Source organism: Numida meleagris, chromosome 5 (assembly GCF_002078875.1).
Source record: "Numida meleagris isolate 19003 breed g44 Domestic line chromosome 5, NumMel1.0, whole genome shotgun sequence".
Taxonomy (NCBI): Eukaryota; Metazoa; Chordata; class Aves; order Galliformes; family Numididae; genus Numida; species Numida meleagris.
The window spans coordinates 31,569,303-31,586,331 of NC_034413.1; the positions used below are offsets into that span (position 1 = coordinate 31,569,303).

The window sequence follows — 17,029 nt, forward strand, 5'->3', positions numbered from 1 at the left end:
ATGCAAGAATATGTTACCCTGAAATCTCTACTTTAGTAAGAGCGTATTTGAAGAGCAATTTCCCCTGACCCCCGGCCCCGTTATTTTACTTTCCAGAAGACCCAGAGCTGCAGCCACACTGCCCTCTTTCACCTTGGTTTTGTACTGTCCCAAGATGTCTGTATTACAAAAAACAAACACCAAGTACAAAACCAACACCAAAATTTATTATTCCAGACTTGGCAAAAGGAAAGAGCAGTTTCAAGAAGTACACAAATTAGCACTTAACATCTAAAACTGTGTGCAGCTCTACACACAACTACTTCACATCGACCCAAGAGGAGCTAAGCACCAAGGATTTTGAAGAATCAAAAACTGGACATTTCCAGCCGTGACCTCTGCAAAAACATCTCAGTATCAACGTAGCACGTGAGGTAAAGGACAGTTTGTATTGAACACGACACCGCTGCTCAGAAAGCACCTAATTGGATGACTGAGGAGTTTAGGTGCTTTCTGAGCAGCGGTGTCGTGTTCAATACAAACTGTCCGTCATCCAATTGCAACTCTAGTTTTGTTTCCTGGGAATTGGATGCATTTGTTTTGGAAGAAAAGACTACGAATCCACGCATGAAAGCAGCAGGAGTCTCACTGTGATCTTCCGCTGGGCAGCATTTCACTTGAGCAAATCCAGCTGCTCAGAAAAGGGAGTTCAGTGCATCAGTATCACACCTGTCCCAGATGCATGGAAAAACCAAGGGATTATGCAAACTAGCAAGGGAGCTTCATCTGAGAGATTCATTACATTATGAATATAAATATAAAACTGTTCTGTACTTAAAAATCAAAGAACATGAGGCTTTGAAGAAGATTTTCCTTAATTTTTCTCCCCAAAACACACAATACAGCATTTTAACTAGGAATGTTAATAACGGGGATTACTGGATGTAAACTACATTTTAGTGTGTAAAATCAAACTGAGCCCAGAAAACTGTGACTCAGTACAGCACTGAGTTATGCCCACCCCTCCTTTTCAAGTTTTCCCCTATTCACATTTGCAGAAAAGCGTTTAACCAACATAAAAATGAGCACAGAAATAGCTCAAACAGGACCTGAAGGAACTAAATACTCGACATTCCTGGTTTGTTACAAATACCCTGGTACTAAAACAACCAGCTTAACAATCTGTTTATTAAAGAAACGTGTATTGTTACTTTTACTGAAGGAAACATTTAAAATCATTGAAAATCATTTCAGTTTTGGCTTTGTTCAGATTGAATTGTGCACATCAGCACTCACATTCCACTAAGTAATAATTTACATTCAGCAGCACCAGAAGAAAACATACAAGAAATGTCTTCTAGAACCCTCAGTCTTCACAATCATAAAATGTTACATTTGTGGATATTTTCATGAGCCCCTGCTGGGAGATTGAAGATGTAGCAAGTTAAGGAAGCAGCTCTTAAGCATTTCAGTAATGCATTGCTTTCAGAAACAAAACAAACAAGAAAATGTGTTTGAGTACCTACTGATGTCTGTAAAGAAAGCATCTAACTTTCCTATTTAAATAGAAGTAAGGAGCCAAAACAAGAACAAACTTGATACAATGCCAGAGAGAATGAAGAAAAAGATGAATAGGTTATTTGAGTTTTACAATTTTCCAATCTAGGAACTTTAATCCTGAACCATTCTCTCAATAGGTATTTAAATACACTGTTCTTCCAAAGACACATGAAGGTGTCCCAAAACTAAGATGATCATGGGGAAAAAAAAAAAAAAAAAGGCAGAAAGTGAAAGCATTAGAAATTTAAAATAAAAAGCTATGTCAAAGTTGATTTGCAGATCACCGTGGAGTTTTATTTCTACTTTTCAAGACAGAGTGAAAGTCCTAGATCCACCTATTAGCTCGACATCAAAGTGTGCTTCTGGCACATTTTATACCATGCTGTCATTTAGCATTACAAGTATAATCTAAGCGATCAAAGGACTTCCCATTTTTACCTCCTACCCAAAGGAGTCTTACCTTTCCCTTTCACAAAAAGGTGTTGAAAAAGGATATCATTGCCTCAGATTGCAGATGGCAGAGCAGCTTCTCCAAAGGAGCATAGCGGCGGAGGGATGGAACGCAGCCCACCATAACGAGTTTGTGCTTGGCTCTTGTGATAGCAACATTAAGACGTCTCCAATCCTTCAGGAGGGCACCAAGCTGAGAAATAAAAAATGCACTGTTATTTTTCCTATTTAAGTTGCAGAATTGGATGTAGATAACTTTCAAAATTTATCTAAGTTTAAGGCCCAGGATAGTTTTTAAAGTGGAATAAAAATCAGCTTAGGATGAACAACTCACATTTTCATCGTTACTGTTCCTAACAAAAGACACAATTATGATACTTTTGTCTCTTCCTTGGTACTTGTCTACAGTGTTGACTTCCACTCTGTTCTCCTTGAGTCTTGCCATCAAATCAGTGATTATTTTCAACTGATGTCTGTATGGCGATATAATACCAATGTCTGAAGGCTTACAGCCAGCCTAAACAAAACAAAAGGGAAAACACCGTCACTGCAGTTAGCTTGGGGTATTCTTTACAGCTTAAGAAGCCTTTAGGAGACTTTATTTTATTTTTTTTTTTTAACAGTGCTGCAAGCTTCCATCTCTGCCCTAAGAAGTCGGGAACTTTACATGAAGTTGGTATTAACCAAGGCAAATATTATTTACTGAAAGATCCCAAGTTTTGTCTTAACATAGCACAAAGACAGGTATTCTCAAAATCCTCATTTTATTTTCTTCCTCAGACTGAGAAATGAACATGCAGAACTATTCATTAGTCTGTAGTACTCCTCAAATTGACTAGATGAAATAAGGAAGGAAGACAAATCCCTTCCCCTCCCTCACAAGAAAGACAGCTCTCATCTCTTAAAGAATTTAGCACCCAGCTTTTTTTTCATCCCAAACTCCAACCAGGCATGAAACAGGGAACTGAATGCAGACCTCAGGCCCTTGTTGTAGTGACACATAGCCAACCATGAATTTATCCTCACAGTTATCCCTCCAAGAATAACCCCACACACGTGGCCAGAATTTCTACAGCGATATAAGATTAATTACAGAACTGTCCCTCTTGAGCAACATAATCAAGTAAAAGATACCTTAATGAATAAAGTCGTGAGGAAGAACACTAGTTTGGCTTCTGTCACATTACATACACCACCTTTTTCCACGTGTTCTGGTGCTGGGACCTTTAAAAATATAAATGGAAAATAATGACCATCTCCGAAGGCACACTGTATTCTGATCCTTTACTCACCATACCATGTAGTTTTTGTAATATATATATATTTTTTTAAATAAGAGTAAATGCTAAGTTTTGGAGAGTATACCTATACCACAAAATAATCTCAGAATAGAGTATTTACAAAACAGGTGGAAACAATCTGCCAAAAGGAGTTTCTATTAATAGACATTTCACAACAGCAAGTTTCCAGTAAGAGCAAGTCATCTCAAGAAACTGTCAAGGCTCATTCATCTGATTTCACAGTTCATACTATATATATATATATGTGTGTGTGTGTGTGTGTGTGTGTGTATGTACATAGACTTTTTTGGTGAAGGTTCCTTTCGTTTTGTTTGACTGCTATAATACATGAATCTTATACTGAAGATTAACTTGTACGTTTGAGATGGACCTTCTAGCAAATAAAAAATAAAAATGGAAGAAAAATAAATTAACTTTACCTTCTCAGTGTTCAGAAAACATACAGGTTTGTTTGGCTCAAGTACTTCTTTTAACCATGTTTTTGAAGCATCTGCAAGCTCCAGTTTCAGCATCTTTAGATTTGGCAAATTAGCAGTGGCATTTGAGACCTTCTCTGATCCACATTCCAGTTTTCCTTCATACACTAGCTTGTTACTCAGTGACATAATTTTACTAAGGATTTAGAAGAAAGAAATGGTGTCAAATCCCGCAGTTTCAATCCCACATTAAAAAAACAAAAACCTGCTGTAACAAATAAAAGTTTAACATACCTGTTCATTCTATATTGCACAGTTAACTGGACAACAGCATTTTGGTTTTGCTCCAGCCTTTTAAATAAACTTTCACTCATACCAAGATCTCTAGTACAAAAAAATAATTCACATGAACACATCAGACAACATATTGCAAGAGCCCTCCCAGAATTCATATTACGGGTATTTGTCCAGCAGCATTTTATCTCACCTTGCTTCTGAATTCTGTACAAGCGGAGGCAGCTGCTGATGGTCCCCTACCAGCACAAACCGTTTGGAGTAGAACAGTGGGCCCAGACAGATGGGCTGGCTTATTTGGGAAGCTTCATCAACTATACAGAAATCAAACTGCTTCTGAACAAAGATGGGGTGATTTATGCCCATGCAGGCTGTTGCTACCACTGGCTGAAAATAGAGACACACTAAGAATAAGAGAAAGCTTCAATCCTTCAACAGTACATTTTTCAGGTTAGAAAAAAAAAAAAACAACATATTTCTTTTCAATAAACTAAGTTAAACATAAAACCAATACATTTTAGCCCTTGAAATCAGTGCAATTCACACTGCACACATATTGACTTTGTGTTCTTAAAGTCTTGCCATCTTGAAATTTCACTCTTTCAACTAATTTATTTCAAAGGTGCCACCACCTGTTTCTTCAGCTCTTCGGGAATTATTAAAAGTAATAATTAGTTATTTTGTGTAAACATGACAAATGCTTTTCAGCTTTTAAACTGCTAACATTAGTCATTCTTGCTGTAATGAAATTGCAACAATGCAGGAATTGAGCATCTTCTTCAGCACAGATTTCTCCTGCCAGTACCACACCTCTGGGATAGGTTCCTAGCTCTGCAGCATCTGAACAACCAGAATACTAACAATATCCATTGCAGGCCTTGCAGAAACACTTCTCTCACCTGACTGTTGTAGAGCTCTTCCAAATCTGTTACAGATTTAATTGATTTGGACTTGCAAATTTCTTCTTCTGTAAATTTCCGTATATCTGGATGAACCTTCTGAGCTCGTCCCAAACGCAGGAAGCCTACTTTGAATTTGGCTAGCTTCAGCAGGATATTGTCTACAGCAGTGTGTGTAAAGCTAGTCAGAAGAACACTGAAGCCACAAGCAGAGAGAATTCTCACCTAGTGAGTGGAGAAGAGAAAGAAAAGAAAATGCTTTTAGCCTACATACAGATTCAGCAATCTTTAGTTTGACCAAGGCTGGGGTGGAACACTAAGTTTCAGATGGAGTCAACAGCAAGTATGACATCATTAATGTAATTCTTCCCAGCCAAATTGGCTATTGAGCCATTGTCAAGGGAATATGAGCAATGGATCTGATGCCTCTCCTAAACAGCAGGCTAACTACGTGTGCTACAGAACAGTAAGAGAAGAACATCTACACACATCTGCGATCTGCATTAAAAAGGCAGCGTGCCAAAGAATATCAACACTGTATGCAGAAGTCCTGCAGACCAATTCTAGAAACACTTTTCTCCATGACAGTTTAACATCAGATTCAGTAGAATGAGCTGATCTGGTAACAGCAGCAGCTTGCTCGCTCTCCATCTTCCTATTTCCCCACCAGTTCTCATGCAGAAATGAAAATGTCACTTCTTTCACAAACAACTTACTCAGCCCACAGCCCCAGTCCAGTAAGTTCCTACAGCCCATTTCTGGGGAGGGAGAACCACTAGCCAGAGGAGTTGGCTACCGGACCATGCATCTTTGGTTTATAACATTCCCATTGGGCAAGCTACAGACATCCCCAAGGAGTCCTTTTTTTGAGCTGTGATTCAAGACTTGAGGATTGGGGGACAAAGATTTTTAACATTAAAATGTCACAAAGTGATTCAGTATTACTTCAATTTCTTCCCTCTCACATATTCCCACAGAAGCAAAAGACAGTCCTATTCCACAGAACAGATTTTTAGTTCTACCAAATAACAGTTCTTACATAAACAAACATTTTCTTCTTTGAAGCTATGCAAATAGCAGTACACTAAGTTAGGGCAATTACTTGAGAAAAGCATAAAATGTGTTTAATGCTCATCAAATCTTACAAATCTTTTCAAAATCAAAGCACAAGATCTTACCAGAGCACATATTGTAGTAGTTTTTCCTGTTCCAGGCATGCCCACAATAAGTGTGTAGTCTTTTGAAAGTAACACTTGTTTCATCGCTTGTTTCTGAGGCTTATTCAGACCTTGAAAGAAGAAAAAATAAAATGTCTACACTTCATAATTATTATACTTGCTAGAGTAATAATGTTCAACATTGCCATACGCAGACAAGTAGTACAGGGTCTGTACTACAGTCCCAGAAACAAATCATTGAAGAAGTTTTGTGGCCTTTTGTGACTTATTTTTTCTGATATCCTAAACGACCACCATGTGATATCTTGTTTCTATTTTATTTTCTATTTTTATTTTATCATACATGCTTTCATGTTCAAACACGCAAAGTGAATTGCACAGATAGCATCATCTTGCTTGGAAAAAAAAAAACACCACAAGAAACTAGAGCAGTTTTTCCCTGTTCTGATGCAGATGAGCAGTATAGTCTGGTTATTTGGATTAGGAAAGCTCAAGCAAAAAAAATGAAGGAGCACGTAGAGTTATTGGTGTCTTACTGAAAGCCAGGTTTTGTTTGCAAGTATGGGGAGGAATTGTTACTCCCTGTCTTCCAGTACTTGTTATTCCATCATTCTTGAGTTCCAGCACATACACCTTCCTCTCACTTCCTTCCCTTTCATGGGTTTGCTAGGAGGCTGGGCAAAATTCTTATTTGAAGCAGACCTCAAAGCAACAAGGTGCATCTTTTAGTTTTCAGAAAGTTTTTATAAGTTATTTGTTTTAAGACAATTACGTTAAATTTCTGTTTTCACAGGCAACTCTGTCAGCGGTAATGAGTATTTTCACTGACTATACGACACTATCACATACATCCTTTGTTTTAAAAAACAGGAGTGCCACAAAGCTTCACATATTACAGAGTAGTCAATAAGTCAGCACCTATAGAAGTGAATATTTACACCAAAGCCCATTTCCTTCCTTCTGCAACCTCAAAGTCCACTTCTTCTATCCCAAGAGTCTTCCTTGTTCCCAATTTTGTAACGATTAGAGAGTACTCAAACCGCAAGCTACAGGAACTAATAAAAGTAAAACAAAATTCTAAGCAAACATCTGGTCATGTCTGCCAATTAGCTTGACTGATTTAATCACAGAAAGACATGTAATGCCAGAACTTGTTTTATTTTTAAACAAAAAATTACTACTAGACCCTGATGTAGAGAAAAAAAAAAAAAGAAAACCTGTATTTAGTGTAATAAATGCTTTGGCAATAGAGATATGCTATTAAACAGAAGACTTTGGGAGGAAAAAAAACAAAGACTTAATACCCTTTAAAATATTTGCAACAGCTTCCTTTGCTTCTGGAGGAAGGACTGAGCTCAAATGCTGAATAAAACGAGGTTTGCGGAAGTCAATTATCAAGTCGCGGAGCTTTTCACTTGGATGGAAAGAGAAATACAAGAATCATGAGTTTCTCATTGAGAAACCACCTAAAAATACTCAATGTCTGAAATTAATTTGATTCTTCATACCTGACTGGGGAATCTTTCATCAGTTTAGAGAGGTTTTCAAAGGGAACTCCTATACCACAGTCTCCTTCTTCATGATCCAACCTAAACGTAGTACTCTTGGAGAGCTTTGATAAATTCCTGAAGGATGACAGTAACATGCACGTATCAATTCTGTTTACAAACAGTATGTTGATGATGAAAGACTCATCAATAAGAGCACATTTCAACGCAGTGTAGTCTGAATAATTAAAGTTACTAATAACAACAATAATCAGAGTATCCGTAGAAACTTACATTGGAGACATAGGCAAATATCTAGGCATAGATACTGATCTGACATCTTCAGTCAGGATGCAGGACTTTTAGAGGCATACCTCCCCAAGCCAAACAAAAAGAGTCGGGCCATATCAGAGCTTTTTTGAGACCTGTAAGTGCATTTCTTGAAGCCCATATCACAGTGCTGTCAAGTAGATGTTTTTCCTTCTGTCCTATTACCTGCCCAACAAACAGGAGATTTTTGTCGCACTGATTTCTTTCACGTAGCCAGTAGCCAAACCAAGTAAACCATTTTCTTCTCCACTCACAACAACTCTATCACCAATCAATAGGTTTGCTCCAGGTACAGCACCATTTTTACGCTGGAAAGAATGCAGATATTGTCCTTCAGAAACTTCCTGAACTTGATCAATTCTGATCATGTTTCCAACACAGTCTCCAGCCTTCTCTCTGTGAAGATATTATGAAGAAATTAATTTTTCCACTATAAGATCCACTCAGTAAGATAATTTATATACGTGAGAACTTAAAAAATTAGTCCATTTACAATAGCCACTATGACCAGAAAAGAATTATAAAGATATATGAACACCTTATACTTCCTTCAAGAAGAGACCCTGATATCTAAAATAAAATTATAGATAACTTCCTGCTAAAAATTGAATATTGAAACATATGGATGCACTTCACTAAAACGTTTAATATTTGCTTAATAAGTTGCTTGTTTCACCTAAAAAAAACACAGTAACAAACGCATTGAAATGGGCCCACAAACCACTCATTAATTTTTGCACAGCTACTAGGTCCAGTAATGTAAGATACTATGTACTTGGGGCAGCAAGAGCCCTTAGTCAGTGTTTACCTGTGTTCTTAGGCAAGCATAGGAGCATGGCCCAAAATACCTCATTATTTGCCAAATAAACCCTCAGAAAACCAGTGCAATGAGCTGGACTCACAGTCAACATCCAGCCTCAGCCCTCAGGGACTGAAACAAAATGATACAATTTCTACTACTGAAGGCTGAGACTGCAATTAGTTTACTGCTTCCTGTACATGACTTAATGGCAACAACAACAAAAAACAACGTATATCAAAAACATAAAACCTATAAACGTAGTAAGCTAATGATTTCATCTGCTCACATCTCAAACAAACTCTACTTTACAAGAAGTATGTCTGACTATTTCTACAAGCAATAGAAAAATTACGCGTTGACAATGCCTCACTTCTAAGTACTCATTTGTACCAGGTTAGAAATTCACCTTACCTTTCCAAAGAAGGTATCAACCATATGCTTTTATACCCCTTCTTACTCTCTCCAGTTTGCATCTCCAAGGTTAACATCAGATACCACAGACTGAAATACTCTAAATGTGAGGGTTTAAGGTGCTGTGTCTCTTTTTCAATAATAGGTACCATAGCAGGAGGAAAAGACACACTCGCCATCCTTTCTTCTACAGCTCTACGAGTAGAACCAAACACAGGCAACAACTTCCATCACCTTTCTTCCAAGTCTATGTGTATATAACACTAATTTAAGTTTATACTGTAACACTGAAAAACATACCACTTAATTTGTCATCACTGAAATAAAGTTGATTATATGTCCTTTGTTCATATAATCTCATTCAATAAATTTACATCATCTCCATGATTTTGAATTAGGGACAATAGGTTAAAGACCAATTGAAGACAACTCAAAAATAGTTCTGCAAACATTCAAGTATTTCATCTTTTATTCCTTTTTTAGTAAAATATGAATACCAATACCATTAAGCAAATGGGATTTAACAGTTAATACAAAAACAGACTTCAAGTCAACTCACCTTGTAACTAGTCATCAATAGGCATTTATACGTAATCATGCATATAAAAATGTAAACTGTAGACTGTAAAAGTTACGCTGGAGTCTATGGAACACTGTTTTGGAGTGCAAGAGTTATCAAAGAAATAATAAGCCATCAAATCACAAAGATAAAACAGCACTATCGAAGGTTGCAATTATTCTTATTTAAAAAACAAGAGTCAAACTAGGGTATGGTTGTTGGTTTTTTTTTACCTGCTATACAGAAAGCAATTGTGTACTTGGGAACAGTATTTACAGGCTTGGCTGTCATCAATTACAGGAGGCAAAGCAGCAAGCTGAGAATGCTGTCTTCCCACAGCAGATGTATATGTACTGTGCATTAAGTAGAAGGCCACCTGGTTTCTTAGCTTTATTAATTCTGTCAAGAAAAGAACAAACTAAGCTGATATTTTAAGCGTAGCTTTTAATCATTCTTAATTCAAAAGAAACTAGGCATCACACCTAAGTCAGCTATGAAGTGGATACTCACATGGCAAAATCCTAATGTAGTATTAATAAAACATATTTAAGTTTTGAACATAACTTACTAGAATAAATTAATGACAACTAATACTTCCAAGTATAAATTGGTTCATGAGAGTAACTCCTGTAAGCTCAACTATTACTAAAATGCTTCATTATAATTAAGCTAGTTAAGTACGGGTTTCCAGGGCAGGGGGACAATGTCACCTCTTCTATCCATGCGAGTTCCAGTAACAGGATACATAGTACCAGTCTTAAGATAAAGAAGAAAGCCAGCTTCGGGATCCACTCTCCGTTCTAAATTCAACAACGTATACAGGACAACCTGCAAACATTTTACATAAAACTTATGATGTGTCATGTATATTAAAAATGCTAAATACAGGTTTTTAAAATAACTTATGTAAAAAGCCATTACTATTAGAAATAACTTAGAAAGCATTACTAAAAAGCATCTCTAACCAAGCATTTGAATTAAAAGACATCTTCCTTAACAAAAGCTTATACACGGCTACTATCTGTCAAGATGTGCAATGATAATTCTTGAAGCTCTTTGCCTCAAGCTAATAATTGAACGTGTAGTAAGAAGAGACTAATCAACAATTTTTTCAGGATAAAAGCCATAAGGATATTTGAAAGCATTAAATAAACATATATCCCACACCTCCGTTAATTTTTTATTCTGCAGCTCTGAGCATGTCAGGGTCGGTCATCCATAAATCCAGATTACACAACGTACAAACAAAACATTCCATATTCTTAAGACAAAGTAAGTCATTCTAATAAAACCGATTACTTATAGCTGCCAATAGACAAATTACACTTATTTTGTACCTGACTTCTGTGCTCTATAGAGTTCGTTTCCTTGCCAGACTTGAGCTCTAATGGCATTATCCTGGACTGTATGCCAGACTGGCGATGGATTTTCACCCTGGCTGTAACATCAATCTTTCCCTTCAATCCAAACCTGGGAGACCAAATATTCTCTTCAATGTCTAAGATATCTACAATTTCTACCTTAGAAGAGCAATCTCCTGCTTTATCTTCACTCGGTCTAGGAAGAAACCAAAGGAAGTGGGAAGTTAATAATTTTCCTTAATATTTCAACATTAAAATGCATTACTGCATGTACCCACTTAAGAAGTATATTAAGTCTCACAGAACCTATCTTTCCATTGGTGGAGGAAGCGTCATGAAGTTATTTTATATCGCAAGTTGGCATGTAGCTTTGCTATTCACTTAAGGTTTAAAGCTAAAATAGAATCTTAAAACTGCTTTTGGTAGCTTTATATCGATCATTTTTAATGTCTTTCCCACTATGCGTAACTGCAACTAAATACAGAGCTTGATACTAGCTATTTAGGGATCAAGGCAATGAACTGTTCCATATCACTGAAGAGATTTGTATAAAGACCTCTTCTAAAAATTAAAAGTGTGATAAATAAGATACACAGTTAAGGATGGTTTTAATTTCTAATTCTGGATACTTACAGTTTTAGTTGCATTTTATTTTGATTAGCTGGATTGCACATGAACTCTTCTGTCCACTTAAAAAATGAAGGCAAATATTCTTCTATCTCTTGCATTATCTCTGTTTGTTTCAACTTTAAGTGATACCTACAAAATAAAGCCATTTGCATTAGGACAATAGCAACATTAGCATCACCTTTGGTACCAAGGTACTTCACATTCATGGAAATAATTGTCAAGTTTGAAGAAACATCTTTAAAACACAGACAATGTGTTCACATCACATGATTAATTCATAAAACTACAGCTGAGCACCCATTACAAGAAAGAAACTACGTTTCCAATTTAACTACAGCAGGGCAGGCGTATTAAATTACATTATGGAACAGGGAAATATAAGAGATACCAAAATGTCATTAAGCAAGGTTGTTTGGTAGAACACTCTCCTAATAACAGTAACAATTTGTTAAAGCATCTAGTCTTCCAAACATAAAAACATATACTTGTAATGCTACTTACATTTCTTTAAGATACTTTTGCCCATATACAATTTTATTTGCTAGTTCCTCTACTTTTTCAGGTGACAAGTTATTTGTTACAGATTGCTGGAAAATTTCATGAAGAATTGTACCAATGAGCGTCTGCCGTGAACCACACTCAGAGCCCTACAATAGAAGTAATACAGCATAAAAATGTTAAGATTCCCGTTCTCTTCATGCAAGTTTTCTACAGAATTTCTGGGTTTATTTGCTGCATGTGACTCATTTCTATTGTTTAATAGCAAAATTGTTAGATCTTTCATCTCCCTTTGAATCCATTAATATAGATTCAAATGTGACTGCAAGTACAGCCAAACTGCAGTGAGTCTCTCCTATTGCTTTGTCTCCCATTTTTATTCCAAATCTGCTATTAGGATACAATCCCTATGTAATTAAACAAGGAATAAATTCACATTTTAAAGTGTATTTCGAGCAAGTTTTCCTTGTGAACAGTATTAACAGCAGCATTTCCTAATGCAACAATCTTTACTATCTTAGAAATATTAAATTCACATTATGCATACATGAAGCAATTTCCTGTGTTCTATGAACTCGCATAAAATTTTTCGAACACCAGAATGGCTCAGAAACCCACCTGACCCACTGCCAGGACTGGATAAATTATGACCTCTGCATAAGCCACCACCAAACAGCTGGAAAGCTAATCAGTTTGTTTGGTAGTGAATGCTATCTTTCACACAACTGGCAGCTGTGAGATCCAGTCACAACTCGAGAGTGGTGTCATCACGGAGTCAGGCCTCTTTGCATTGTCCCTTCCCAGCAATTAACCTATTCCCATTACTCCTCTAATGAAGGCTTCCTGTTGACATCTCTTCTCAATCTGAACGTCCTACACTTTGATTTCTTGTTCCAGCCACGGTTCCCCAGCCAGCCTGTTTACCACTTCACTGCAGTTCCTTTGCCCATTTGGACTTACACTGTCACCATGTCTAGTTTTCCTCAGCTAGAACTGGCATTCATTGCTTCTCTGTCATTCATGTGTCAGCAAGGACACTACCACAAGAAATCTTTCCTCTCTCCAAGTTCCAGCACACTTGCATTCAGAGTCCAGAATTAGCCCTGATTACAGTACAGGCATACAGCAGCTAGATCTTGAGCTAACACGTGCTTCTCATGGGGCACTAGAAAAGCCTTCACTGAACTGGTCGATTTTTCAGAAGTTTTTTACTGGTCAAATGAGATAACATTTTTGTATAGCCAACAAGAGGTGCACACCTCGCAAAAGATTCATATGCACAAGAAAACATGGCTAGGAGCAAAAAAAAGAGTATAAAAGAAGTTGCCAGAAAATTACAGGGAGAAGAATATTTTTGTACCCATTTTCTGCATTAAGAATACAGGATTATTTCAACTGAAATTCTCAAAACCAACCAAACAAAAAAACCCAAACACAAGTAGTCCAAACAGAAAGCTTCCCCTCTGAACTGTTCTTTTTTTGTAAATATTATGAGTGGCTACTGACGTTTTACAATACCACATCTCAAACAGTCTTAGTATTGAGCTAAGCCATCTTTCTCAGTTGAAACATTAGCCCATTGGAACATGTGATGCTCTAGCATTAACACTTACCCTAAACCTTTCACTCAGCACCGCTTTTCTCATACATCGAATGCTACTTGATATCGTAGTGCCAGAGAGCAGCAAATCTGGGTAAAGAATGAGATATCCAGACTGCTCATTTATTATCCAGGTACCAGAGCTACAGTCCCCTTCTAAATGAACGATATCTCCTGGAACAACTGGAACAGACTCCCTATAAAGCAAAACATTTAAACAACAATTTGCAAGCAAAGGATACCATGTATAAGAAATCAACATAACAGATTCAGCATACTTTAAAACCTGAGGTTACTATGAGCTTTTTACTGAGAAAACTTTAGTTCTGAGCACTAGTTCATGCATCAAAATAGCCTACATTAAGAGAAATCCTGATGATTTCAAGTCATTCCAGATCCATCGTTTCAGTCATTTCAGAACTGTTCTATTTTATACTGACATACTACAGTTTATCATTGTATGAGTTCTTCCTTTTTATTTAAAGACTTAAACTGCTTCAGAAGCTCAGCAAAATCTCAAAATACTTTATCAATAATATCAAAATATTTTCACTGATCGACATGTTTCAAGGTCAAGATCCTTTACATGTCATCTTCCAAAGCTTGCCTTGACTTTCTTTTCCCTCCCGTTTTCCAGACTTGGATACAACACAAAAAGCAGTGCGAAACTGCAACGTCCATGCTCACAGGTTTCAGAATTCTAAGCCAGTCCTCTCTTCTACGATATATCACATAGTGCACAAACACCTAAGTTAGAATCCTCATTGATTCACGCTTGAAAGAAACGGAACAGCTCAAGCTAACATTTTAACGTACTGTACAAATCATGTTTTACAGACTTTCCTCCTCAAAAAAGAGCGGTGGAGAGAGTACACCATTTAAAATGCTTCCAATTACTGTAATACGACACAAACTAAATTAGAATCACAACATCATTCGGGTTGGAATAGCCCTCTCAGCTCACCCAGCCCAGCCCCACCGCGCACATCCCTCAGTGCCGCATCTCCACGGCTCCGCGCCGCCTCCAGGGACGGGGACTCCCCCACCGATAACTCAGTACTCGGCCCTCCCTTCAGACGGCCACACCGCTGCATGGCTTACCAGCTGTTCTGAAGGACGCACAGCTCCGCATCTCTCAGCGAAGAGGAAGAGGTGACGACCAGGTGCTTCTCAGGGTCACTTCCCTCTCCCCGCACCACGCGGACCGCCAGCACGCGATACCTGTTGTTCAGCCCGCTCCTGAGCACCGCGTTAGCGGGGTCGGTCATCTTCTTCTGAAAACCGAAGGTACAGTTAAAACAGCCAAAGCCTTTGCAGTGCTTGGTAAGGAACCAGACCAGCCGTACACAGGAATCGGCTCGGCTCGGCCCTCCCCCTTCTCCATCCCGCCACCCAGGCGCTACCTGTCCTTCCCGCGCAGAACACCACAGCCAACCTCGCCTCGGCCCCGCAACGCAGCACAACCGAAATCGCCGCCACGCTGCTCACCAACGACCCCGCAGGCGCAGGCGCACCAGAGCTCGCCCCTCCCGCCTGCCCACAAGCCCCACCCCCAGCTCGGGCATTGGTGGGGAGGAAGGTAGAGCAGCCAATGGGAGTTGCCGGAGGGCGGTGCGCGCTTCCCGCGCGCGGGATGAAAAGCTGAAGATGCGGGAGCGCCGTGAGGGAGTCTAACGGTCACTTGTGCGTGCGCGGTTGTGGCTCGCCTGCCGGTCAGCGCTCCTCGTAACGGGATAGTGGTAAAAAGTAGAACTAAAGGTGCTTTTCTCTCTCAAATTTTTGGGGGTGAACCTCAGCCCAGGAGTTGAGCTTTCCCTGTGACAAACACCTGCAGCCGGGCAGCAGCTCTCTGAGGCGATGCAGCAGTCTCAGACACGCGTTTGTCCCCTTTGCTTCCTTTTCGTCACAACACTACTTCAGGAAAACGTTCCTGCTCCAAAACTATCACGTCGAGCTAGGACTGAAGGATGCAGGTATTAAGTCTACTCTCGGTATATCAGTGTTCTGCACTTAAAATGCCAGGGAAAAAAATGAATAGAGTTTGGTCTTGTATCTCTAATGTAGCCAGACACTGGGAAACGGGACTGCACTCCAGCCCTGCAAATACAATGCTGCCCAGGGGATAGGTGCCCAGCAGGAGCATCCAGCTTGAAATTTGAAAGGTAAGTTAGCACTTAAGTGAGCCCCTTTTCCTACGGGTAACCCTCATATACACATAGCCTACATTTATATAGCTTTCCCTTGCAGAACCACTAATAACTGAATAATTAAGACTGCAATTTAGCAGTCTAAAAAGAAGGTTCGAATACAGGCAAGCTTTTCTGTGAAGTAAGTGCAAGCTACATAGGTAATGTGTAAATAAATGCCTGTTACAGCAAGCAGAAATTTCCATTGTAAGAATATGGAGTTGAAGTTCAGGATTTCTTCTAAAGACAGTGTTTAATCACTGGAAACAAACAGTCAAACTGAGATCTTCAGGACATAGTATAGATAAGCCTGTATGGGATTCTGACCTGAAGGAGTTCTGAAACGGTGAGGCTTCCTTTTCTGCTTTTGTATCCGAGAGTATTGGAAATAGCTGTTTTGAACAGAATTTAAAAAGTATTACCCAAGGCTACATTACCAATTCTTCACAGAAGCAACTGTTTCACTGCGTAGAACTAACAGGTATGAGATTCCTAGGATACAGATTTTCAGGAAATATGGCAATAATAATAATAAACCACTTCCATTCAAGCCTCTTTGTTCAATAAAGTTGACATTTGGGATAACAATCTACACTTGCAAATAAACAAAAACTAAACTAAAATCATCTTGGAGTTGCAAAAAATGTTTTCTAACATGTTGGTTTTGTGTGTGTATTGTTTTTTTTCTCCCCACATGGAGAAAGCTTTTAAAATTGATTTTGAAGCAATTTATAATAACTTGTAAAGTTCCTAGAAAGGATGTATATAATTATGTTCAATTGCTATGCTGTGAAACATTTAAAAAACTAGAATCAGTTTGAAAATAAAACCACGAGCTAATGACCAGCTCCTTCCTTAAGACTTAATTGCTGACAATCCAATAACTTCAGTGCTGTAGGAGAGTGGTTAAAAAGAATTAACCTCACCTTCTCGAGTAGGGACAATTTAAATGGAAGATGAACTCAAATCCAGCATCTTGACTAATGAAAACGTTGGGTCTTCAATAGCAATGAAAAACTCCTCATTGCTTACATACATAGAATATATTTAAATTATGTGTATATTTATTAGTATTTTAAAAGCAGAAA

The 17,029-nt window shown here is 38.3% G+C and overlaps 1 protein-coding gene across 3 annotated transcripts; it reads right to left on the reverse strand.

The window, feature by feature from the left end:
* DNA2 (DNA replication helicase/nuclease 2) lies at positions 185 to 15,295 on the reverse strand. 3 transcript variants are annotated; one of them, XM_021398199.1, is made up of 21 exons: positions 15,159 to 15,295; positions 14,857 to 15,029; positions 13,769 to 13,952; positions 12,159 to 12,304; positions 11,661 to 11,786; positions 11,004 to 11,223; positions 10,377 to 10,494; positions 9,900 to 10,065; positions 9,108 to 9,302; positions 8,060 to 8,290; positions 7,586 to 7,702; positions 7,382 to 7,491; positions 6,078 to 6,187; positions 4,900 to 5,124; positions 4,194 to 4,387; positions 4,001 to 4,090; positions 3,710 to 3,902; positions 3,124 to 3,213; positions 2,324 to 2,506; positions 2,036 to 2,182; positions 185 to 1,415 (listed from the first exon to the last, which is right to left on the reverse strand). In XM_021398199.1, the coding sequence occupies exons 2-21, from the start codon at positions 15,021 to 15,023 to the stop codon at positions 1,359 to 1,361; spliced, it is 3,069 nt and encodes a 1,022-aa protein (XP_021253874.1). In that variant the 5' UTR covers positions 15,024 to 15,029; positions 15,159 to 15,295; the 3' UTR covers positions 185 to 1,358. The 3 variants fall into 3 exon arrangements, with proteins under 3 accessions (XP_021253874.1, XP_021253875.1, XP_021253876.1); XM_021398200.1 differs by having other exon boundaries at positions 185 to 708; positions 2,000 to 2,182; XM_021398201.1 differs by lacking the exons at positions 13,769 to 13,952; positions 15,159 to 15,295 and having other exon boundaries at positions 14,857 to 14,942.